This window comes from Conger conger, chromosome 5 (genome assembly GCF_963514075.1).
Source record: "Conger conger chromosome 5, fConCon1.1, whole genome shotgun sequence".
Taxonomy (NCBI): domain Eukaryota; kingdom Metazoa; phylum Chordata; class Actinopteri; order Anguilliformes; family Congridae; genus Conger; species Conger conger.
In genome coordinates, this window is record NC_083764.1 from 2,226,759 (window position 1) to 2,251,176 (window position 24,418).

At 50.6% G+C, this 24,418-nt stretch overlaps 2 protein-coding genes across 3 annotated transcripts in view; one reads left to right on the plus strand and one right to left on the minus strand.

The window, feature by feature from the left end:
* Positions 1 to 1,174: 1,174 nt before the first annotated feature.
* On the plus strand, positions 1,175 to 6,019 carry nme6 (NME/NM23 nucleoside diphosphate kinase 6). 2 transcript variants are annotated; one of them, XM_061242512.1, is made up of 6 exons: positions 1,175 to 1,374; positions 1,786 to 1,879; positions 2,655 to 2,757; positions 3,237 to 3,276; positions 4,212 to 4,372; positions 4,745 to 6,019. In XM_061242512.1, exons 2-6 carry the CDS (start codon positions 1,787 to 1,789, stop codon positions 4,894 to 4,896), a joined length of 549 nt encoding a protein of 182 aa, XP_061098496.1. In that variant the 5' UTR covers positions 1,175 to 1,374; position 1,786; the 3' UTR covers positions 4,897 to 6,019. The 2 variants fall into 2 exon arrangements, with proteins under 2 accessions (XP_061098496.1, XP_061098497.1); XM_061242513.1 differs by lacking the exon at positions 1,175 to 1,374 and having other exon boundaries at positions 1,381 to 1,879.
* Positions 6,020 to 14,466: 8,447 nt separating this feature from the next.
* The window catches only part of disp1 (dispatched homolog 1 (Drosophila)), a 19,858-nt gene continuing 9,906 nt past the window's right edge, over positions 14,467 to 24,418 (minus strand). The window contains exons 3-8 of the mRNA XM_061241496.1: positions 22,266 to 22,292; positions 21,094 to 21,217; positions 20,216 to 20,343; positions 18,802 to 18,899; positions 18,279 to 18,376; positions 14,467 to 17,926 (exon numbers count right to left, since the gene is read on the minus strand). Coding sequence (XP_061097480.1) covers positions 14,513 to 17,926; positions 18,279 to 18,376; positions 18,802 to 18,899; positions 20,216 to 20,343; positions 21,094 to 21,217; positions 22,266 to 22,292 — 3,889 coding nt within the window. The 3' untranslated portion in view covers positions 14,467 to 14,512. The remainder of the gene's footprint in view (positions 17,927 to 18,278; positions 18,377 to 18,801; positions 18,900 to 20,215; positions 20,344 to 21,093; positions 21,218 to 22,265; positions 22,293 to 24,418) is intronic.

Consider the following 24,418-nt stretch of genomic DNA (forward strand, 5'->3'; position numbering starts at 1 on the left):
TGACAGAAGGACATCGACCAGCGTTTTCAGTACTGTGACTGGGCTCATTATTACTCAGACCCAGCTTGCTAAAATAGAACTAGCCAACACACCTGTTTAACTTTTAGACATGATTATTAGGTAGCCGACTTTAGAATCTCATCACAACCGGGATTGTCCAGCAGTGGCAGATCCTGACTCCCGACTGCGGTCATAAAATATCTAATTTCACTCTTCAGAGAGTGTAAATAGCGCCTTTATCCAAAGTGCTGTACAATTTATACTTGTCATTCACCCATTCACCCATTCACACACACACACACACACACACACACACACACTCTCACACACACCAATGGCCAATGGCTGCCATGCAAGGCTCCAACCATTGAGGGGTTAGGAGTCTTGCTCAGGGACACTTTGACACACCTAGGGCGGGATCAAACCGGCAACCCCCCCGACTGCTCTCTCTGCCGGAATACCCCTGTGTATGCTGGGTTTTGTTCCAACCCCAATTTTTCCTAATTAGGTGCGTTTCAACTTAAAATAGATTATTTATCTTAAATCACATTATGCCAGAAATAGCTTTGCAATGGCATGAAGAAAAATATTAGCATGTTCATATTGTGCCTATTGCAGCATTTCATTTGTAATTGTTTTCCTTAAAATGATCAACTCAATGCAGGTTTGCTTTTTTATCATTTGCTTTGACTGAATTCTTCATTAGCTTTCAAATGATTCGTTTCGGTGGCCATGTGTCAACACTTTCACACATTATGAGCCTACTGATTCACTCCAGTCTTAATTTGATCAGTTGAAAATTGTTTTTACCACTTTTTATGTAATTGTTTTCTACAAAATGTTAGTGCATTATAAGCACAATATGAACATGGAAATTTTATTATTCCTGGGATGCATAGCTATTTGACAGAATGTTGTTTGAGAGGATAAGTTATCCCTCCAAATGTGAAAAGCACCGAATTAAATCAAATGAACAGCTTATTACGATTCTTGGACAGCAATTGCGGTTGGAAGTAGGAACGAAAACCAGCATACACAAGAGTACTCCAAGACCGAGTTTGAGAACCGCTGGAATGTAGTTTAACAGCGTCCTCTAGTGGTGAATAAACACACATCGGCAATTAAAAATACGACCTGATTAAGACCCCGGTTCTTGCTCTTGACACGACAGATCACCGACAGAACTGTTGTTGTTTGCAGCCAGTCAGTTAAATGTAGCTATGTACGGTAATACACGCGGGTCAATTATATGTCCAAAATAATATTTACAGATAATGTAGGCTAATACACCGGTGAGTGAGTGCCCCACTCATACGGAACCTAAGTTACAGCAGGAGGTGACATCTGGGGAAGTAATAGAAAGACGGACAGCAGGTATGAACGAACCGTTTTGTCACCTTTTATTCTTTATTATTCATGCAAGCTTTTTTAAAAGTAATATAATGGTTATATTATAGAAAGACGTATGCCGCGCAAGATCCGAAGAATAGTTTGACGTCTAAGCTCCTGTAATAGGTTAGCCCCTGGCTTGCTAGCTATAACGTTACACAATATTTAGCTCGCTAGCCTAATTGACCAAACTGAGAGAACTAACGTGAAAAAAGTTTGGCTAGCAAACAAGCTACACGAAGCTAAGAACACGACTGTGGTAATGTGGTAGAAACTACGGCATCAGACTAAAAATAATTCAGGTTGGCTTCGCAGGTATTGTTACTGTGGGAACTGTTAGTTCCTAGCTAGCTAACCTGTCAGCTTATCGAATACCTGGCACATTTCTGTCTCGAGGATGGTGCTGATAACGGCTCGCTGTGCAAAAGCCCTGCAGCTCACGCTCGCCGTCATCAAACCGGACGCTGTCGCGCATCCGTTGATACTGGAGGTAAGTGGTACACCGTTGCCTTGGTTATGTAGCCAGGTAGATGCTATCTAGTTACTCTACCTTGCAAAATAGCATGAGCATTGCTTTACGAATTTGATAAGGAATGCCATTACCCTACCGCTTCGTTATCTGCGCTGAGATGGTTGAGTAAACCACAATCATGTTTATACCCCAATGACCCCAACTCATGCCTTAGACATGCCTACATTATAGCGCAGGGGTCGTGAAAACACGGGAGTCAGGTATGAAGACAGTCTGGTCAATCAGTAGCACTAATTACCTGGGTTAAGAGAAAACCAGGGCCAGGTAGATGCTAGTTAATTCGCCAGGACTGAATAATGTTCAGACTAGGCACACTCATCACTCAATCGTTAATGCACTGCTTTACGGTTATAATTTGGTATAGATACTATAACTTGATGAATAAACACAAATTATGTTTTATACCGCAGTGAGTTAAACCCAATATATGCATACAAAGCACATGTTACCCCACCTTCAATCCCGAGACAGCCCTGGTCTCAATTATGAATTGAAGGGTGGGTGTTTTGTATACGTCAAGAGGATGTATTTTAAATTCATTGTTTTACGTGTTCTTTTTTGTTCCTGTTTGACAAGCTAATGAATTTGTAGGTTGCTCTTTCCAGATCTTTACTTTGTTGTGAGCACCTCTCACTTCATACAATCTGCCCGATTGATATTGGGGGAGTTCAACACCGAGACTTGTGAGCATACGATTCATGATTTCTTTCTGTTTGATCGATTATTCCTTCAGGCCCTCCATCAGAAAATCCTGGAGAACAAATTCATTATTGTCAAGTCAAAAGAGATTGTGTGGCAAAGGCGGGATTCGGAGAGGTTTTATGCTGAACACAAAGGTAAAGCTATGGTGGGAGAGAATAGTCTATTAAAAAATGGCACCGATTTGTTCGGTGTCCTAGCGTGAGTCCACTGCCTCTCCACCATGGGGCTGACATGTTGTGTTGTCGCCATGGTGATGTTGGGGTGAGTGATTGGCAGGGCTGATTGAATGGCTCTCCCGAATGACTCGCACTCACACAGAGAAATCTGTTTGTCAGATGGGGTGGGGGGGGGGGGGGGGTTGGGCAGGGGGGTGGTTTATGTGCACTGAGAACACATTTGAAAGAAGGCGGTGAATCACCTGCTCCCCATACTGTGGATTACCTTCAGAAACCTAAATCCATAGTCCTGGGTGACCAAGCAACCACATCTCGGTTAGAAACAAGTAGCACAAAAGTGCATGGGAAATGCAGGTTATGATGTCTTCTGATATTATAGAATAATGGAATGATATTTCCATATTTTGTATTTTAATTCTCCCCCCTTGCTTCTTCAGGGCGGTTTTTCTACCAGAGGCTGGTTGAGTTCATGTCCAGGTGAGTGTACAGGTAACACATGTCCAGGTGAGCGTACAGGTAACACATGTCCAGGTGAGCGTACAGGTAACACATGTCCAGGTGAGCGTACAGGTAACACATGTCCAGGTGAGCGTACAGGTAACACATGTCCAGGTGAGCGTACAGGTAACACATGTCCAGGTGAGCGTACAGGTAACACATGTCCAGGTGAGCGTACAGGTAACACATGTCCAGGTGAGCGTACAGGTAACACATGTCCAGGTGAGCGTACAGGTAACACATGTCCAGGTGAGCGTACAGGTAACACATGTCCAGGTGAGCGTACAGGTAACACATGTCCAGGTGAGCGTACAGGTAACACATGTCCAGGTGAGCGTACAGGTAACACATGTCCAGGTGAGCGTACAGGTAACGCATGTCCAGGTGAGCGTACAGGTAACACATGTCCAGGTGAGCGTACAGGTAACACAGTCTCTATGGAGGCCCAGAGCAGCTGCTCTCCAGGTCTCTCCATCTTCAGACCTCCCATCGTTTCCATTTTCACCAGGAAGTCAACCTCAGAGGTTCAGAAAGTGAAGTAGCTGATTAATCATTCATTAAAGCACAACTCCTCAGCCAGGAGGTGGAACTGATGAGTGAAGTCAGGTGGCTGAGGTCAGGGGTGGAAGAATCAGACAGCAGGACTTTTACTTTCTGACCCCGGAACCGCCCCCGTCCTGTCAGAGTGTCCTGCGTATCAGGGAGAATATGAGCGTATGAATATGACATGTGAATATGAGCGTGTGAATATGAGCGTATGAATATGAGCGTATGAATATGACGTATGAATATGAGCGTGTGAATATGAGCGTATGAATATGAGCGTATGAATATGACATGTGAATATGAGCGTGTGAATATGAGCGTGTGAATATGACGTATGAATATGAGCGTGTGAATATCGCTCCACACAGCGGGCCGATGTGGGCCTACATCCTGGCCCGGGAGGAGGCTGTCTCCCACTGGAGGGCACTGATGGGCCCCACCAAAGTGTTCCGGGCCCGATACGTGGCTCCTGGCAGCATCCGAGCCGGATTCGGGCTGACCGACACCAGGAACACCACGCACGGATCAGGTGCGCTCCGGTGGAATGTGGTACACATGTGACACACACTTAGAACGAATTTCAACACTGTGATAATGTATGCAAAACACCCGGGTCAAATATGTCATTGTTTTGGATTGAAATACTTCAACACTTTACTGAGCTTGCCTGCTGTATTGGGTAACACTCTCAAATCCCACCGTCTGGTCCTCTTGGCTCAATTGCACCAGGCAAGATCAATCGAGCATAGAAAAGTATTTGAATGCAAAACAATCACGTATTTAACAGCACACTCCGTGGTACAGCTGCACCCCTCAGTACAGATGGAACCCTGTTTTTTTTGGTCATTGTTGCCCTTATGACGGTCTTTCCGGTTGCACTCACCCTTGCTCTGTCTCTCAGACTCGGAGGACTCCGCCCGCAGGGAGATCGCCTTCTTCTTCCCAGAGTTCTCTGTGGCGGAGTGGATGGAGAGTGCGGAGCCCGCCTTCAGGGCAGGGCCCGTGGAATACGACCAGCACAGACGGACGCACACGCTAGCAGGACAGCAGTGACCAGAGGACCCGCTACAGACAGACCCAGAGCACCCGCTACAGACAGACCCACAGCACCCGCTACAGACAGACCCACAGCACCCGCTACAGACAGACCCACAGCACTGACAGCTCATCAGAGACAGCACAGACTGCGTGCCTGAGGCACAGCCGACACAGTGCAGGTGAAAGGGTGCGTTATTCAATCCTGCTACAAGGCTGACTGGCATGTATTGTAACCCAGACGCTGAGCGTGGGCCCAGATGGTGAGCAGTAAAGAGCAGAAGACTGGCTTTCAGCGCGGTCTTTAATACCAGCTGCACAGGAGCGCAGGTCTACTGTCACACCCAAAACGAGAAGAAGGAGGGATTCTCCCCCAGACAGAGAGTCCAGGCAGAACAGACGGGCCTCTAAAAAGCTCGGGGTAATCAGAGTGAAAACACGAAGCCTGCAGTGTGATCTCTTCTCTGGCCTTCAGCTCACATCCTCCTCTTCGGTCTTTATAGTTTTGAGCGCTTATTATGCAAGGAAATATATATTTTATTTACGAGAAGTATTGCTGTATAAATGTGCAGGATGGGGAAGTGTTCATTAATGAATATGTATCTGAAATATACTGTGCAATAATATTGTTAGCGAATGATGCACTCATTTAAAGACAAGCTGCAGTGAAGCGGCTCTTTCAGGGGAACTTTTGAAGGGCGGGGAGTCTATTTGACATCAGATGAGGATGCGCACTGCTGTGTTAAAAGGACACTGATTGGAGGGGAACAGAAAATTTTATTGACATGCACGCCCATTAGTACACAATGTCAAATCTTGTAAAATCTTGTTTTTCAGGAAGTGGACGGGGGGAAAAAATGTGCAAATAAACAAATGCAATAAATATATATACTTTAAGGCGTGTTCGTACGGTTATGAAGAATTCACTAAATTGAGGAAAAAGGGAATTATCATTTCAGCTTGTCTTTCATGAGAAAACATCTTGGCTGTCTGCGAAACTAAAATAAGCCTTTCCGCTGAGTCGGTCTGAAGTAAACACGGCTGTGTTTGAAGTGCTGGGAGCGGTTTGACCTTCGCAACTCTGAAATGTCTCACTTGTTTATTATGTACAAATAAAGACCTGAAGTGTGAGTACAAACTATCCAGTGATGTTGCCTGTTCCTGAGAACGTCTACTTTCTGACCCCTGGACTTTAAGACCCTGACTATAACAAACCCCCGAAGGTTTTGAGCTTGTTAAAGCAGGCCCCCTCCTTTAGCCTGAAAGAGACTACAAATTCCAGCAGCCCCTTTTAGCTTGAGACTACAAATCCCAGCAGCCCCCTTTTAGCTTGAATGAGACTACCAATCCCAGCAGCCTCTCTGCCTGTCGAGCCACAGGTGCTCCTCATTTGGGGCCCTCAGCAGGCCTCAGCACCTGGAAGGTGGTGCGGGACGTCTCTTTCGTCCAGCCCCCCCTGTGTCTCTCTGTCCCCCTATATAAAACTCGGAATTTGAGGAAACATATAAAAGGCGACAGTTACATTCATCATAACCTAGTTTTGAAAAGTTGATATGAAATAATATAATTTCATACCATCTCAAAGCCTACATTTTCTGTTTAGAAATTTTTGGAAATGTCAAATTTAAGAAATTTTAAGAAAATACCAGCAGAACAAAGCAATAGGCAAAAATCAGCCAGGCCAGTGCAAATGCAGTATCTGCTCGTTTTCTACCCAAATTAATTTGTACAGGTCTTCCAGAGAACACCAGTGCCAGAGAAAAGAACCCAATACGGCGTCAAACACAACAGTGGAGCACTGTAAATTGGCCAATTTGACACGACATCTCACGACCTCGGACAGCGAATTGTCATCGGCGTTGTGTTCCCCGGCAACACAGCGCTCAAATGTCAGGTGTTTTTTTTTTACGGTGTTTACGGTGTTGAATCTAGCTTTTTTTTTTTTTTCGTACGCCATCTCCCAGGGTTGCGCTGCTGTGGCGGTTTCCAGGGCAACAGAATCGCTCCTGTCTTTTGCCGATTGCCGCCTTTTTATATCCGGGAGTCCGTCTGATGAGCTGCACGTGTTTCGGGAGCAGAGCGCGCGCTTCGCGGTTAATTACTTTACTATCCGTGTTCTAATTGCCAGAACTGTGGTATTATTATTTGGTCAGTTTATCTACAAGGGTTCCGTTTTTATCCATGTGATCACTCTAGCACTGGGGCGTGTGCTTCCCTCACCCTTGATTGTACATCGCTCTGGATAAGAGCATTTGTCAAATGCCCCAACTGCCCGGCCCTGCCCCCGCTCACCAGAGCTGTTGTTTTTCTCAGCGCTGAAGCCCAGCTGGGAGGAGTTCTCTGAGGGAATGTTCTGGATGGCGGACAGAGGCACGTCCGTGTCCGTGCTGGTCAGCCGTGTGGACTCTGTCTCCTTGGTCCAGCTCTCCAGGTACCTGGGCTCCAGGGCGTCCGATCGGCTGCCCCCGCACCCCATGGAGCCCCCCCCCCCCCCCCCCGCCACCTGGTGAACCCCTTCAGCAGAGTGGAGGAGGATGGACAGATCGCGGAGGAGGAGAGGAGAGGAGAGCGAAGGCTGGATGGACAGATTGAGGAGGAGGAGGAGGAGAGGAGAGCGAAGGCTGGATGGACAGATTGAGGAGGAGGAGGAGGAGGAGGAGGAGGGAGCTCTAGCCTGCTGCTCCCTGCTTGCTTTAGGCTGAAGACGTGACCTCCTGGCTGGCACATCTGTGAAGAACTTTCGCCATCATTTCCGGTCTGCATGAAGACGGGTCCATTTGAGTGCAGACCGATGTCGGTTCGGCCGTATGTCACCTGGGAGGAGACGCTACGTGGAGCAGGATGCACGCAGGTGCAAGCAGGCTGTCGAATGTACTCAGGCCTGCTGGTCACATGGCAAAGGAGTTTCAGCATTCAGCCGAAATTTTGTTGGAAATCGGAGCAACACTTAAACCACCAATCAATGCAGAACAACACAGAAAAAAGTCGAAGAAGAAGAAGAAAAAAAAAAACTTACAGGAGAATATTTGTAACTGCAAAATAATTTACAACAAAACAATGTAAAGGTGAAGATTGACTAAATAAATAAAACCTGAAGCTCCTGACCTGCATCTGCATGAATTCATGCATTGCACTGCTGCCTCATGATTGGCTGATTAGATAATCGCATGATTAAGTAGGTGTACAGGTGTTCCTAATAAATTGCTCAGTGAATGTATGTTCAACATCAGCAGTAACCGAACCCTATTCATTTAAACCCTAACAAAGCACACCTGATTCTACTGCTGAGCAGCTCAACCACATCTCTAGCTGCTGGGTGGTGTATGTTTTAGGGTGTACAGGGTGGTGTGTGTTTTAGGGTGTACATGGTGGTGTGTTTTAGGGTGTACAGGGTGATGTGTGTTTTAGGGTGTACAGGGTGGTGTGTGTTTTAGGGTGTACAGGGTGATGTGTGTTTTAGGGTGTACAGGGTGATGTGTGTTTTAGGGTGTACAGGGTGGTGTGTGTTTTAGGGTGTACAGGGTGATGTGTGTTTTAGGGTGTACAGGGTGGTGTGTGCTTTAGGGTGTACAGGGTGGTGTGTGTTTTAGGGTGTACAGGGTGGTGTGTGCTTTAGGGTGTACAGGGTGGTGTGTGCTTTAGGGTGTACAGGGTGGTGTGTGCTTTAGGGTGTACAGGGTGGTGTGTGCTTTAGGGTGTACAGGGTGATGTGTGTTTTAGGGTGTACAGGGTGATGTGTGTTTTAGGGTGGTACAGGGTGGTGTGTGTTTTAGGGTGATGTGTGTTTTAGGGTGTACAGGGTGGTGTGTGCTTTAGGGTGTACAGGGTGGTGTGTGTTTTAGGGTGATGTGTGTTTTAGGGTGTACAGGGTGATGTGTGTTTTAGGGTGTACAGGGTGGTGTGTGCTTTAGGGTGTACAGGGTGGTGTGTGCTTTAGGGTGTACAGGGTGGTGTGTGTTTTAGGGTGTACAGGGTGGTGTGTGCTTTAGGGTATACAGGGTGGTGTGTGCTTTAGGGTGTACAGGGTGATGTGTGCTTTAGGGTGTACAGGGTGGTGTGTGTTTTAGGGTGTACAGGGTGATGTGTGTTTTAGGGTGGTACAGGGTGGTGTGTGCTTTAGGGTGTACAGGGTGATGCGTGTTTTAGGGTGTACAGGGTGATGTGTGTTTTAGGGTGTACAGGGTGATGTGTGCTTTAGGGTGTACAGGCTGATGTGTGTTTTAGGGTGTACAGGGTGGTGTGTGTTTTAGGGTGTACAGGGTGGTGTGTGTTTTAGGGTGTACAGGGTGGTGTGTGTTTTAGGGTGTACAGGGTGGTGTGTGCTTTAGGGTGTACAGGGTGATGTGTGTTTTAGGGTGGTACAGGGTGATGTGTGTTTTAGGGTGTACAGGGTGATGTGTGTTTTAGGGTGTACAGGGTGATGTGTGTTTTAGGGTGGTACAGGGTGGTGTGTGTTTTAGGGTGTACGGGGTGATGTGTGTTTTAGGGTGGTACAGGGTGGTGTGTGTTTTAGGGTGTACAGGGTGGTGTGTGTTTTAAGGTGTACAGGGTGGTGTGTGTTTTAAGGTGTACAGTGTGGTGTGTGTTTTAGGGTGTACAGGGTGGTGTGTTTTAGGGTGTACAGGGTGATGTGTGTTTTAGGGTGTACAGGGTGATGTGTGTTTTAGGGTGGAACAGGGCTGTAGATCGTGAGGGGCAGGGTTGGTTACCACAGTTCTATATTGTCATGAATATTGTTGGAAGCAAAATTGAGTTAGTAGTCAATATTTGTTTCTTTAGGTAACCCACCTTCAGCACACACACACAGTGGGGTACAAAAGTCTGATACCACATTGAAATCTGGGATTTTTTTCATGTAATCCTGGAAACAAAGCAAAAGGTTTAGGGTTTTGGAAACATTTTAAACAAATTAAAGTTACTTTACAGTTGCTTTGGGGGCACAATCCCAAGCATCCAGTAACAATTGTTGACTGGTTGACAAATTGTTTTATGCTGATAATATCATTTGTGATGAAAAGGTTTGTATTAAATTCGAAATTAATCCCAAATAGAAGCATTTTCACTAGTGGTCAGAGACTTTTGGACGTCACTGTATCTCGCATACTGATATAATATTTTCACGTCTTGTCATCGGAACATGTGACATGCAAAATCAGACATTTCAAAATACGTTATTATATCGAGGGAAAGGGAAAATGCAAGCTTACACTAGCTTTCTTCACACAGAGTGTAGCCAACCGAACCAGCCACATTTTCACATTATATTGTAGCCGATTTTGCATTAAGACCATTCATATTATAAATATGAAATATTTATATAGGTTAGCCTATATAAATAGAAAGGACTGTGATGCTACGGTCAGCAATAGCGATACGCTAACCTACCGTATATAAATACCATCGTTGTCTTGGAACGGTTTCAGAAAAAAGAGCACCCATGTAAAAACATTTTTCTTTGCCTAATTTCGCTGAAAAACGTGTAACAAACGTCTCCATTAAAGGCTCAATAAACCCCCCTTCAACAGGTGATACTAAATCCACCTGCGCAGCATTGCGAGAGGAACCTGTACTTCGCTGTTTCGGTTAGCCCATTGATCACACTTCGCACCGTGATCATGTAGCCTATATTATAAAACAACAAATAAAGTGAGGGCCAACATGTTTTTCTGTGTAAAAGAATGCGGTTATTTTCACAATGCATAGACGAGAGTACCCAATATGTTATTATTGGAAATTAGCGTTGGCGTTAACCTAAGCACCAATAATCCCCCACAAACATCTCTATTTCCAGACTACGGCTAACACAAGCTGAACGGTGCTCGTAATAGACAATAATTGTGCACCCCCTCCATTAATAAACCCCAAACACGTAAGAGTATGATGCTCACAGCAGCCTCCAAGAGCGGACGTCTGTATTTAAAATCAAACACAATTGTATTAACCGTACGTTCAGGTTAGCCTACTTACATTCGATGTGCATTTACCGGATTTGCACAAGTCCTTTTAGCGAATCCACTCCTCATTTTGCGTTAACTGGAACCCCTGTCCGCGAAGGCGAAAGGAGACCGAAAAATAACATTCTTGGCTTCACACACACACACACACACACACACACACACACACACACACACACACACACACACACACACACACACCAGGATGATGAGATTTGTACCTGGTACAAAAAAGACAAAGGGATGCGCTTTTCAGTCAGGTGAGAATATTAAAACAAACCTCAACTAGAATACTTTTTATGTATTAACAAATTGTTAACAATACATTAACGATATAAAGCCAAAATATATAAAGTCTAACTAAACACCCAAAGAGAATATTTGATGGAGCCGTGAAGAAAAATCCCGAAACATCAGCAGTGACATCACAATCTCCACAGGGCGGAGGTGAAGGCATCTCAATCAAATGGTAAATGGTTGCCATTTATATAGCGCCTTTATCCAAAGCGCTGTACAAGTGATGCTTCTCATTCACCCATACTTTAACTGCGACTTGTAGGCTAACAATGTAATCTTACGTGGTGCAATATTTTGGGCAATATTTGATTTTAAAAAAAAGAAGACAATGTTGAGTTAGAGCGACTTACATCGTTTGCTTCATTTCAACCGTTGTAAATACGCCACTATTGAATATGAATGAGTAATTACATACTTCAGAGCGTTTAAATAGTGATCGAGTGTTAGCAAACTTCAGCATAAGCAGAACGCTACAAATGATTTGATAAACTCTGAATCCTTGCTTCGTGAACAGGTGTCAATAGCGAGGCCCGGATTGTTCCATTCCTATGTTCTCCGCAGGTTGACTACGTCATACACCCAGCCGTTTCATGTGGAAGGCAGGTGAGACTTCAGGTGAGATTATTAAAGTCCACGTTGGATGATGGTGTGCTGTTTGCGCTGGGTCTAGGCTACCAGTCACATTTAATGAACATTTTTTTTAAATGGAAAACGTGGTGCACTATAAATAAATAAACGTTTCTCGGTTCAAGCCATGTGGATGTAGGTGATGTAAAGGCAAATGGTAGGACACATTTTAGACCACAAGGTGGCAGTGTAAGAATTGCTACCACTAGTATCCATGAAAACTCCACGCAGCTTAGTTTTTCACCTTTCAGACACACACAACCCTTTCCTCCACATAACTTTTATTTGATGAAATTTACAGCTTAATTGTCTTTGCGGGTCAGCTTAACGCTTATCCGGTTAGATGTGAAAACACGTTGACTACAACGTAGGCTATGTTGTTGTTACATAACTGAAGACGGTAACCGTGTAATAATTGATGTTCAGTACCGTGCACTGACAGTTTTCATATACATCCACATCGGGCAAACCATGCAGGTATTGCAGCAATGACGCCGTTTTATACATAGTCCGCCATTTTGGGGGAACAAAGGTAATTGAATAATTGGCTGTTCCGCTGCTTCTTGGCCAGTGGTGGTAGTTGCGTCAGTAACGTCAGTTCATGCGCAAAAGCTAACAAAACGGTCTGGAGTTGATTCTAGGTGTGGAAATTGCATTTGGAGTCTCTCGCCATGGGGACAGTGCCAGTAAAGCAGACCATCATGGGCTGGAAAAAGAAACAATAAATCAAAGACATCGTCAAAAATATTGGCCTTGTTGTTCTGACCTTGTAGTTTCCTCAACAAACCACGAGTCGATAACATGCAGACAACAAACTCCTCCATACTACTCATGTGCCCCATGTTTGGCCCCTCACACCGAGCACTCCTCACCGGAGCGAGTGGAGCTCCAGGCAGAAGCGCAGTCTCAGATGTGGTCGCGTCTCTACGGTAATTAGAGGCGTCTGACGGAACCCCGCAGACCAGGCTGCGCTGTGCGGAGCTCTAATCGCGCATTTACAGCGAGAGAGAGAGAGGGGGAGAGAGGGGGGGGAGAGCGAGAGAGCGAGGGGGAGGGGGAGAGAGAGAGAGAGAGGGGGAGAGAGAGGGGGAGAGAGCGAGAGATAGAGTGAGAGGGAGAGAGAGAGAGAGGGGGAGAGCGAGAGGGAGAGCGAGAGAGAGGGGGAGAGAGAGAGAGAGCGAGCGAGAGAGAGGGGGAGAGAGCGAGAGATAGAGTGAGAGAGAGAGAGAGCGAGGGGGAGAGTGAGAGGGCGAGTGAGAGGGAGAGAGAGAGAGGGGGAGAGTGAGAGGGAGAGAGAGAGGGGGGGGGGAGAGGAGAGAGAGGGGGAGAGAGAGAGAGAGGGGGAGAGAGCGAGAGATAGAGTGAGAGAGAGAGAGAGCAAGGGGGAGAGAGCAAGAGATAGAGTGAGAGAGAGAGAGGGAGAGAGAGGGGGGGGGAGAGAGGGAGAGAGTGAGCAAGTGAGTCATTCTGCCAAGGGGCCCACATGCTTGTGTACATGTTTGTTCAGTTAGAGGACGGTTTTTTTTTTGGGGGGGGGCTTCACATTTTTAGACCACCAAGGAGAGCTACACTTGAGGGGGAGGGAGGCTTTCACTTAAAAAAAAAAGAAAAGAAAAAAAAGTTCAAAACAAAAAAAAACTGAGCTTGCAGGGTCAAAGCTTATGAAGGAGTCTTCAGTGGTCAACTGGAAGTGGTCTTCCACACGTCTCAGATCTGCAGAACGGGCTGTTCCCCACAGAAACGGGTTATTTTGCCACGTTTCACACAATTGCAAGCACAATCAAAAAACGGTAACAAAAAAACTAAAACAGCAAAGAAACTTGGAAACAAACACCAGGAGCCTGTTAATTACTTACTGACGTATTTACCACGTGTATGAGACCATGTGTACGGGACGTGCGGTTCATGGCTGGAGACAGCAGATCTGAGCTGTTCCTCATCCGACCCGTTCTGTATTCTAATGACCTTTGGCAGGCAGTTACTGTATGCTGCTTTGGAAAAAAGGTCTGCGAAATAATAATAATAATAATAATTAAATGACTCAAACGCTGGTGTGAGGGTCCACAGCTGGGCAGGGCGTCAGACCAGGCTCATGGGGGGGGGGGGGGGGGGGGGTCATTATTTAACAGCTGCGCACCCCGTTAATCACAGGAGATAACAGAAAACAAGCCAGGACAGGGGCTTCAGGACAACTGCCAACCCCCCCCCCCCCCCCCGCCACACCCCAGAGCCCCGGCTGGGCGGTACAGAGGGCGGAGCATATGTTCTAATCCCCCCCCCCCCCCCCCCAGCTGTCTGTGTCAGATGACACAAGAGGTCAGAGGTCAGCATTCTTCAAACTGTTCTGCTCCCTGCAGGCCATCCGAGGTGCAGAGACAACCCCACCACTGGCAGGCTCTGCCCCCAGAACACTCCACCCCTGCGACACACACACACACACTCACTCACTCACACATTCTCTCTCTCTCTCTCACTCACACACACACACACACACACACACACACACACACACACACATTCTCTCACTCACACACACTCACTCACAGACCTGAAAATGTAACTGGCTATGAAAGGAAGAATCCGAACAGCAGCACTAATAGCAGACTTCGCTCTGTAGCGTTGAGCAAAACCTCCCCAGCAAGCCTACACCAACACACACAGGGTTCATATAACAAAATTTATTAATAAATTTACTCCAGTTTTTTTTTTTTTTTTTTTTTTTTTTGAGGTTGTTCCTTTTATAAGCGTTTAATATTTTAGCACAAGCTCTCCGATGAGGGTTTAGAGTTCATAGCGAGTGCAGGCACTGTGGATTCGGGTTTGGGCCTGAGGCGAGAGTCCAGAGAATTGCACTTATCTTTCAGAGTCCTGTTGAAGCAGGAGGAGGGCTTGGCCCTGTGCTTGGGCCTGCACCTCCTGGCGGGGCCCTCCTTTCGGCCCGCGGGGCCCCAGGCCTCCTGGGAGGGGTCGGCCGGCTCGGGCGGCCTGTCCACACCGCTCTGGGCCGGGCGCTTTCCCGGCTTCAGAGTTTTTACCGCCGGGTCAGGGGTCACGGCCCCGTTGGGGCCCGAGCAGTGAGGTCTGCCCCACCTCGGGGGCTCGTCCGGGACGCCGCTGGAGTCCGGCTCCCCCTGGTGGTCCGGAGGCTGCTGCTGCTGCTGCACCGTGTTCGCGGGGCAGCAGGTCCTGAGGGGGCAGGCCTGGGGGGCGTGTCTCTGCCCCCGGCCGGCCGGGCAGTGGGGGGGGTGCCGGGGCAGGTGAGGAGCCGCCGGGGCGTGGTGGAGGTAGTGTGCCTGGCACTCCAGGGCGGAGATCAGGGCGTGTCCTTGCAGGGGGAGGCCACCAGGGGGCATGCAGGGGCCAGAGCAGGGCGGCGGGGGGGCGTCCCCGGGCTGAGAGCAGGCGTGGGGGGTCCAGGGCGCGCCCCGGCCCTGCTGGGGGTCCCTGCAGGCGTGCGGACCGGGCTCGGGCACAGCGGCCGGGCCGTTCTGGGCGGTTCTGGCGTCGGACTCGGCCTCGCTCAGGAAGGGCACGGGGGCGCCGTTGAGGAGCCGGGCGCAGGCCTGCGGGTCGTCAGCGGGTCGGTCGGCGCCGGACGCCAGCGGCTCCAGCTCGTAGTGCTCGTGCTCCACCTCCCCGCAGAGCTTCCCGCCGCGCCCGGCGGGCGGGCCGGGGCCCGGGGCCGGGGCCAGGCCGGGGCAGTGCAGGCGTTTGGGCAGCGGGATCTGGCCGCAGCGCCCCTGCGGGCCCAGGCAGCGACACATGCACTGGAAGAAGAAGGTGGCGAAGGCCCAGCTCACGCACATGATCAGCATCATGAAGGCGCCCAGCTGCCGGTACGCCAGCACGGTGGACGGCATCATCATCGCCCCGGCGACGAAGGTGGTCAGCGCCGCCATGGCGATGGCGGAGCCCATGCGGCTGAGGGAGAACACCACCTTGCCCTCGCGGTCGGGCTCCGGGGCCAGCCGGTACGCCACGCCGTAGTGCACCGCGAAGTCCACCGACAGCCCCACCGCCACGGAGATGGTGACGGACTCCAGGACGTTCAGCTCCCAGCCCAGCAGCACCAGCGAGCCCACCGTCACGAAGATGGTGCCCGCGATGGACACGATGGCGTAGAGGCTGATGAGCACGTTCCAGGTGGTGAGGAGCATGACGCTGAAGGCCACCGCCACCGACAGCGCCATGGCGACCAGCGTGCCGCCCGACAGACTGGCCTGCAGGTCGTAGAACTCCAGGTTGCTGACGAACCAGCCGTAGCTCAGGCCGGGCGGGGCGGTCTTCAGCTCCTCCTGGATCCACAGGTCCACCTGCCGGTAGAACTGGTGCATGCGCTCGTAGGCCAGCGTGAACAGGTACGTGCTCTGGAACTCCAGCACCACGGCGCGGATGGTGTCGTTGATGTCGAAGCGGGGGCCGGGCGTCTTGCTGTCCAGGTGGTAGATGGTGCTGCGGTCCAGCTCCATGATGGCCCGCTTGATGCAGAGCTCGAAGACGTCCTGCTTGTAGGGGAAGACGGACTGGCTGCAGCAGGGGTACACGGGCGCCTCCTCGCAGTCCTGGTTCTCCATCCACTGCTTGAAGGTCTCCATGAAGCAGCTGGTGAAGTCCTGCTCGTCCGACTGGTGCACGAAGCTCTGATTACGCAGCTTCTGGCAGAAGTTGAGGATCCAGGTCTGGGAGGCGGGGCTGGCCACGTTGAAGGTGGCGTCCAGCGTGAGCTTGCCCTTGTTCTTGGGGTTGAGGGGGTCCCCGCTGTCGATGGGGGTGACGCCCCAGATGATGGTGATGGGCATGTGGAGCTCCTCGCCGTTGTGGACGCGCTCGAACATGAAGAGCTTCTTGAACTCGGCGTCGTAGCGCTCGAAGGGGTGCGAGGAGCGGAACACCTGGAACTCCGACAGCTCGAGCGAGGGCAGCTTCATCTTGGGGTCGACGCACACCACGTAGGCCCCGCCCACCGTGAAGGCCAGGAACCAGAAGAGCCAGGCGTAGCGGAACCGGATCACCACGCAGGGCAGGACCTTCTCGAAGAAGATGCGCGACACCTCGGAGGCCGCGAACAGGCACTTGTCCGCCTTCTGGCAGAGGAAGTTCCAGAAGCTCTTGGTGCTGAAGGCGGGGTGGCCGTGCGGGGGCGGGCTGAAGCAGGTGAACAGGTGGAGCAGGTAGCGCTCGTGCAGGACCACCACGGCCGGCAGCCAGGTGACCATCAGCACGTAGTTGACCAGGATGGCGGTGCCGGCGTAGACGCCGAAGCAGCGGATGGCGGTGATGTTGCTGACGTAGTTGGCGTAGAAGGCCGCGGCCGTGGTGAAGCTGGTGACGAACATGGAGAGCGCCGCGTGCTGCAGAGTCACGCCCACCGTCTTGGCGAGCTCGCCGTCCGGCCGGTCCAGCTTGGTGTAGTTCCAGACGTCGCACAGGACGAAGGCGTCGTCCGCCCCGATGCCCACCAGGATGATGAGCGCCGTCAGGTTCATGAACGGGAAGAACTGGAAGCTGAACACCACGCGGTACAGGAAGTAGGCCACGATGAGCGAGCTGATGATGGCGAACATGGTCATGAGCGTGATGAAGACGGAGCGCGTGTACACGCACATGACCGCCAGCACGATCACGATGGCGATGGCCGGGTACAGCGTGTCCGTCAGCAGGTAGTCCTGGAACAGGTCGTGCTTGATCCCGAACTCGATCCCCGTCACCGCGGTCACGCCGTCCGAGGCGTTCCAGTTCTCGAAGTTGTCGAGGTAGATGTCCATCATGGTCTCGCCCTTCTCCGTGGGCGAGAACAGCATGCTGTACTTCAGCGCGGGGATCAGCGAATCCGCGCTCTTGGGCCCCAGGAAGTCCTTGTCCACCAGGAAGTGGAGGATCTGGTAGACGGCGTTGTACTTGGTGCACTTCCGCGGGACGTTGGCGCACTTGAGCTGGTCCTTGCGGCGGGTGGCCATGTCCCAGCAGTCGGGCCCCAGCGTGCCGTTGTGGTAGAACTTGGCGCAGGAGCGAAGCACCTTCAGCGTGTGGGACACGTCGCGCTCCGTGATCTTCTGGCAGGACGACTTGTTGTTGAGCACGGCGATGTAGTTACCCAGGGTCCAGCTGGGGCAGCAGGACGCGTCTGAGGTCCGCTGGCAGAGCGTCCAGTACTGAGGGTGGGACCGCACCTGCGCACACACACACCCAGTATTAGGACTATAACACGTACTCACTCACTCACTCACTCACACACTCACACACTCACACAGACACACACACTCACAGACACACACACTCACAGACACACACACACACACACTCACACACTCAGACACACTCAGACACACACTCACAGACACAGACACACAGACTCACACTCACACTCACACTCACACTCACACTCACACTCACACTCACACTCACACTCACACTCACACTCACACTCACACACACTCAGACACACACTCAGACACACACTCAGACACACACTCAGACACACACTCAGACACACACAATGTGAGGTATGAGAGCGCCCCCTACCCGTGTGTTGTCCAAACTGCACATGGATTTGATGGCCTGTATGTTCCACAGGTTCTTCCCCTCTGCGGAGCTGAACACCAGCCTGGAGTAACGGTCCCCTGCTTGGAGAGACCAGGGCTTAGCACCAACCAGCAAAAAAACTCTACAAAACCTTCCAGCATGACACCAACTATTTACAGCCTCTGCCTTTCACTGGAAGAGCCGTCTGCACAAACAGCAGCCAGATCAGCAGGCTCCGTTTGTCCTTAAACCAGCAGGTTCTCCGCCGGGGACGGAGATTTCCAGAGCTGTGTGTTACGAATAGTGATGAGATGGTGCGAATGCTCCAGAAACAGAGCTGCTCATCTGGGCAGTGTACAGGATCTGTGAATGCTCCAGAAACAGAGCTGCTCATCTGGGCAGTGTACAGGATCTGTGAATGCTCCAGAAACAGAGCTGCTCATCTGGGCAGTGTACAGGATCTGTGAATGCTCCAGAAACAGAGCTGCTCATCTGGGCAGTGTACAGGATCTGTGGCTCATACCGGGCGCGTCACAGAAGAAGCTGTCCTTGCTGAAGTCCCATTCCACCTGCCGCTTGTCTCTGTCGAAGTGTTCCTCTGCCCACCGATCCTCCTGGTGACTGCACACACACACACACACACACACACACACACACACACACACACACACACACACACACACACACGCAGACACACGCGCACAGACACGCAGACGCACGCAGACACGCACGCAGACACACGCACGCACGCAGACACACACACACACACACACACACACACACACACACGCAGACACACGCGCACAGACACGCAGACGCACGCAGACACACACACACACACACACACACACACACACACACACACACACACAGACACGCAGACACGCAGACGCAGACGCACGCACACAAACAAACAAATAAAAACTTGAGTTTTCAGAGAGACAGCCGGAGGATTGATCACACCAGACCAATTCTGCCCCAAAGTGTTTTTTCACAGATCTGTGAACCACCTCAAGCTAAGGTGGTACAGTCAGCACACAGTATTTATGAAATGAAATGCCAGTGATGATAACTGACAGTCCCTGCAGATACAGGTCGATACGGTGACCATAAACACAGTTCTTTCACAGGCGCAGAAATACAGTTTACATAAAAAATGAAATCGTATTTCACAGAGCCAGGGTTAGGGTTAGGGTCAGGGGTCAGGGGTCAGGGGTCAGGGGTCAGGGGTCAGGGTGGGCTGACACAGATGAACGGATCACTGTCTGTGGAGGAACCGCCATACAGGAAGAAAGCTGCGACTCAAACAGGAAATGATTCTCTGGGTGCAGTGCAGCTCTAGATAGACTGAATAAATAGTGCAAGTGTTCGTGCGTTTATGTCCAGACGGGCGAGCCCATGAGTAACTCAAACAGGATAGAGGGCCTGGCCGAAGGCCTTGGGTTCAACAGCCCCCCCCCGCCCCCACGACAGGGCCAGGAATTCCCTTTAATCAAAGGGGCCAGTGAGGGAGGGGGCCAGAGAGGAAGAGAGAGATAAGGAGAGAGAGAGAAGCGGAGAGAAAGAGGGAGAGGGCTAGAGAGGGCGGGGGAAGAGAGAGAGAGAGAGAGAGAGAGAGGGTTAGAGAGAGAGAGAGAGAGAGAGAGGGGTGGAGAGAGAGAGAGAGAGAGAGAGAGAGAGAGGGTTAGAGAGAGAGAGAGAGAGAGAGAGAGAGAGAGAGAGAGAGAGAGAGAGAGAGAGATCCGTCCCCTCTCTGCAGAGGTCAGGGAGCTGGCCTTGGCGCTCAGGGGCTGCGGGTACAATCCCCAGCCGTGGCACAGCATCGCACCCCTGGGCAGGGTGCTTAACCCGACCTGTCCCCGTAAATATCAGGCTGTCTAAGTGGACTGCCGGTATGGAATGCTGAGTGACCTCAGCAGGAAGCAGGAAGTGGTCACCTCTTGGCCTGCTCATCGGCGTATTTGAAGGGGTAGTTGGCGAGCGTCGCTTTGTAGCCCGTGTTCTTCACCATGTTGTTCCATGTGACCAGGCGCTGACCAATGGCTGTGCCTCGCGGCTCGAACCCCTGCGGGATCACGGTGTGCTCATCATTTACACAGAATAGTGCAGAGGAAACAATGCCAAGCACAATCCAGACTAAACACGCACATTCAATCAGCTGTAGGAATTCACAGGACACACACAAATATGCAAGCGCAAATGTATACGTAAACAGATACAAATACAGACACACACGCACACAAATACACTCTCTCACACTCACACTCACTCGCACACTCACTCGCACACTCACTCGCACACTCACTCGCACACTCACTCGCACACGCACACGCACACTCACTCGCACACTCACTCGCACACTCACTCGCACACTCACTCGCACACTCACTCGCACACTCACTCGCACACTCACTCGCACACTCACTCGCACACGCACACACTCTCACACGGTGCGAATCTATAAATAATCGGTCGCATCTGGCAGCCATCTCCAGCCACCACTCCTGACACCCAGCAGCTGGAGAAACCTGTTTTCCACCTACAGAATGCCTTCAGAATGAGGATGTTGTGCAGTGATTGGTCAACTGGACTTTTAGAATGAGGGCGCTGTTGTGTGATTGGTCAGCAGGGCCTTTAGAATGAGGAAGCAGTTGTGTGATTGGTCAGCAGGGCCTTTAGAATGAGGAAGCTGCACTGTCATTGGTCAGTTGGCCCATTAGACTGATGAAGCTGTAATGTGATAGGGGAAGTTGGTCCATAAACACAAAGCGATCGGCCCTTGGCGGCTCCGTCGAAGGGCAGTGCCGTTACTCACCAGCAGGGGGTCGGAGAAGTCGGGGAGGTCTGGAACGAGGATGCCCACCAAGGCACACACCACGATCAGCACCGTGCACACGCCCAGCACCACCACCGGCCAATCGGCTATCAGCGCTGCATAACTGCAGGGGAGACGGGGGAGTGGTCAGAATCAGGTCTGAAACAGCAGGGGCTGACACATGGGGCCAGTTCCACAGACAGATCCTGTCCTAGACTGGAGATTCTCCACAACACTGTGCTTAATCTGTGTTTGTGGAGCTGCACTATAAACACTAAACAGCGCACGCACGCACGCACGCACGCACGCACGCACGCACGCACGCACGCACGCACGCACGCACGCACACATTGTGAGGAGTGCATCATACTTCAGTGGAGCAGGGGCAAACATGGGGGGGGGGGGGATTCTGCAGGGCTTTTGACACAACCCAGATGCCCCCCTAACTCCACTGAGACAGCAGAATTTTGCAACATTTGGAAACTCGACCTTAATGTACGACAGCACCCCATCCACACAGTGTGTGTGTGAGTGCGAGTGTGTGTGTGAGTGTGTGTGAGTGTGTGTGAGTGTGTGTGAGTGTGTGTGTGTGTGTGTGTGTGTGTGTGTGTGTGTGTGTGTGTGAGAGTGTGTGTGTGTGTGTGTGTGTGAGTGTGTGTGTGCGTGCGTGCGTGCATGAGTGTGTGTGTGCGTGCGTGCGTGCGTGAGTGTGTGTGTGTGTGTGTGTGAGTGTGTGTGAGAGTGTGAGTGTGTGAGTGTGTGAGTGTGTGTGTGAGTGCGAGTGTGTGTGTGAGTGTGTGTGAGTGTGTGTGAGTGTGAGTGTGTGTGAGTGTGTGTGTGTGTGTGAGTGTGTGAGTGTGTGAGTGTGTGTGAGTGTGAGTGTGAGTGTGTGTGAGTGTGTGTGTGTGTGTGTGTGTGTGTGTGTGAGAGAGTGTGTGTGAGTGTGTGTGAGTGTGTGTGAGTGTGTGTACTTGCATGCTGCGTTTGTGTCTCCATGTGTTCCCAATGGCTTCACCCACCTCATTCTGAGTAACAGGAGCTGGACTAACATGCTTTAATGCCCCGAAAACAGATGTGCATTCAATTCTACATAGTTACAGAGACAGAGACAGACGGGAGATGGAGGTGGTGGTGGGGGGGCAGAGGGAGAGAGGAATTTTGGCAGGTATTACCTTTTTGGGAATCGAAAAGGTCTTGAGCTGAAAAAATAAAAATAAAAATAATTTAGGACCTAAAATCAAAACATGAACACATCTTTAAAGAACAGCATTTATCAGAGAATCACACACAGTGACAGAGCCTGCCTTCCCCGTTCTGAACATCCTCTCTGAGCCCAGTGAGGGGCAGCAGGTTTCAGTCCCAGTTGGGGCAAAGCCAGCTTTACCCCTGAGCCGCCCATAAAGCCTCATACAGGAGACCTGAGCGATAAGCCCGGGCTGCCGGTTACACACACTGCACAACGTCGTTACACACACACACAACGTCACACACACACCACACAACGTCACATACACACCGCACAACGTCGTGTCACAGAACCCCCTCCTCTCTCCCTCCCTCCGTCTAAATGAAGGGGAGCGCAGTGACAGGGGTATGAATCAGGACTGTATCCCGGAGCTCCGGCCGGGTCCAGAGACGGGGAGGTTCAGAACCATCACGGAAAGCGCACAGGTATTTATATTTTATTTTATGGTTTTGTCCTGGAAGCGCAAGGCTGAACCCTGCAGGAGATTTATAGGCACATGTGGAACGCTCCGCCAACGTTTGGCAGAGTGGAGCTGACCACGCCCTGCACTTCGCCACGGTAACCAAGAGCAAACCCAGGACTCCTCTTTCCAAATGACATCACCGCTGCCAGTACTGATCTAAAACGTGTCATTAAAACGTATTAATATACCCAGTTCATCCACATAAATGAAGCAAACTCTTGGTGAACGGCCTTCAGGATCGTTGTAAGAATGCGCAGTTCACTCTGGTTTAGAGTCCATCTCTGGGACACCAGGATGAAAAACAAACAAAGAAACAAACCAGGTGAAGAAAGAGCCACTGGAGGCAGAGTGCATGCTGGGACAGCCTCAGGCTGAAGGCTCCTCCCGCTCCACGTCTCCATGTGGAGAATCCCTGGAATGCTGTGATTAGTGGTTGCCATGGTACGGAGAGGCACAGACGGACAGGACGCCGGTGGGAGGAATGTTTCACCGATGGACGACTTCCCGTCCGCCGGCGAACCCCTTTAAAGCCGCCGAACGCACGGACACAACGACCGGGAGCCCCGCCCTGCCAGCATCCGCTCAAACAGGAGCGATAGAGCGGCAAATCCTACAGCCTACAGCCTGTAGCCTAGCGTCTAAGGTGCCTGTAGCCTAGCGCCTAAGGTGCCTGTAGCCTAGCGGCTAAGGGGCCTGTAGCACAGTGGCTAAGGTGCCTGTAGCACAGTGGCTAAGGGGCCTGTAGCACAGTGGCTAAGGTGCCTGTAGCACAGTGGCTAAGGTGCCTGTAGCACAGTGGCTAAGGTGCCTGTAGCACAGTGGCTAAGGTGCCTGTAGCCTAGTGGTTGGTGGTTCAAGTCCAAGTGTAGCCACGATAAGATCCACACAGCTGTTGGGCCCTTGAGCAAGGCCCTTAACCCCACATTGCTCCAGGGGGGGGGGGGATTAGCCCATGCTTAGTCTAATCAACTGTAAGTCTCTTTGGATAAAAGCTCCAATAAAATAACAAATTATTATTATTATTACTTTTAGAGCATTACTCCAAACAGGCAGAACAGTGTAATAATGTAAAGAATGTAATAAAAAGTAATTTTACGCTGCATTTCCCAAACCCCAACCCGACAGAGAGCTCTGGCCAGACGGTTCCTAAAGCCTGACCACTCCAACAGCCTGGTGCTGCTGTCAGTGACGTTAAGAGAGATACGGCCTGCATTTATAGGTATGTAATATATCTCCATACACACACTCTCACACACGCTCACACACACACACACACACACACACACACTATAGAGCAAACCCAACGGCTCCTATAATTTTAGCTGGAAAAGGTAAAAACATGGGGGCCATCTGGGTTTGATCACCCTAACAGAGCTGGAGAAACTCGGCGCTGATCCAGTCTCAGAAACGCTGGAGGACAGGAGCAGCCCGACCCAGACCAGCGCCCGGGACCAGAAACAACAAACCCACAAAAACTAAAACAACTTTGGCCTAAAATGTTATTGCGTGTGCGTAAAGGAGCTGTTTACGGATCACTGGGTTAATGAATAAAACTAACAGGCCTCGCAGGCCGGAAGCACTGCAGGTTCCGCTCGGTTTGAGGTCAAAGGTCACAG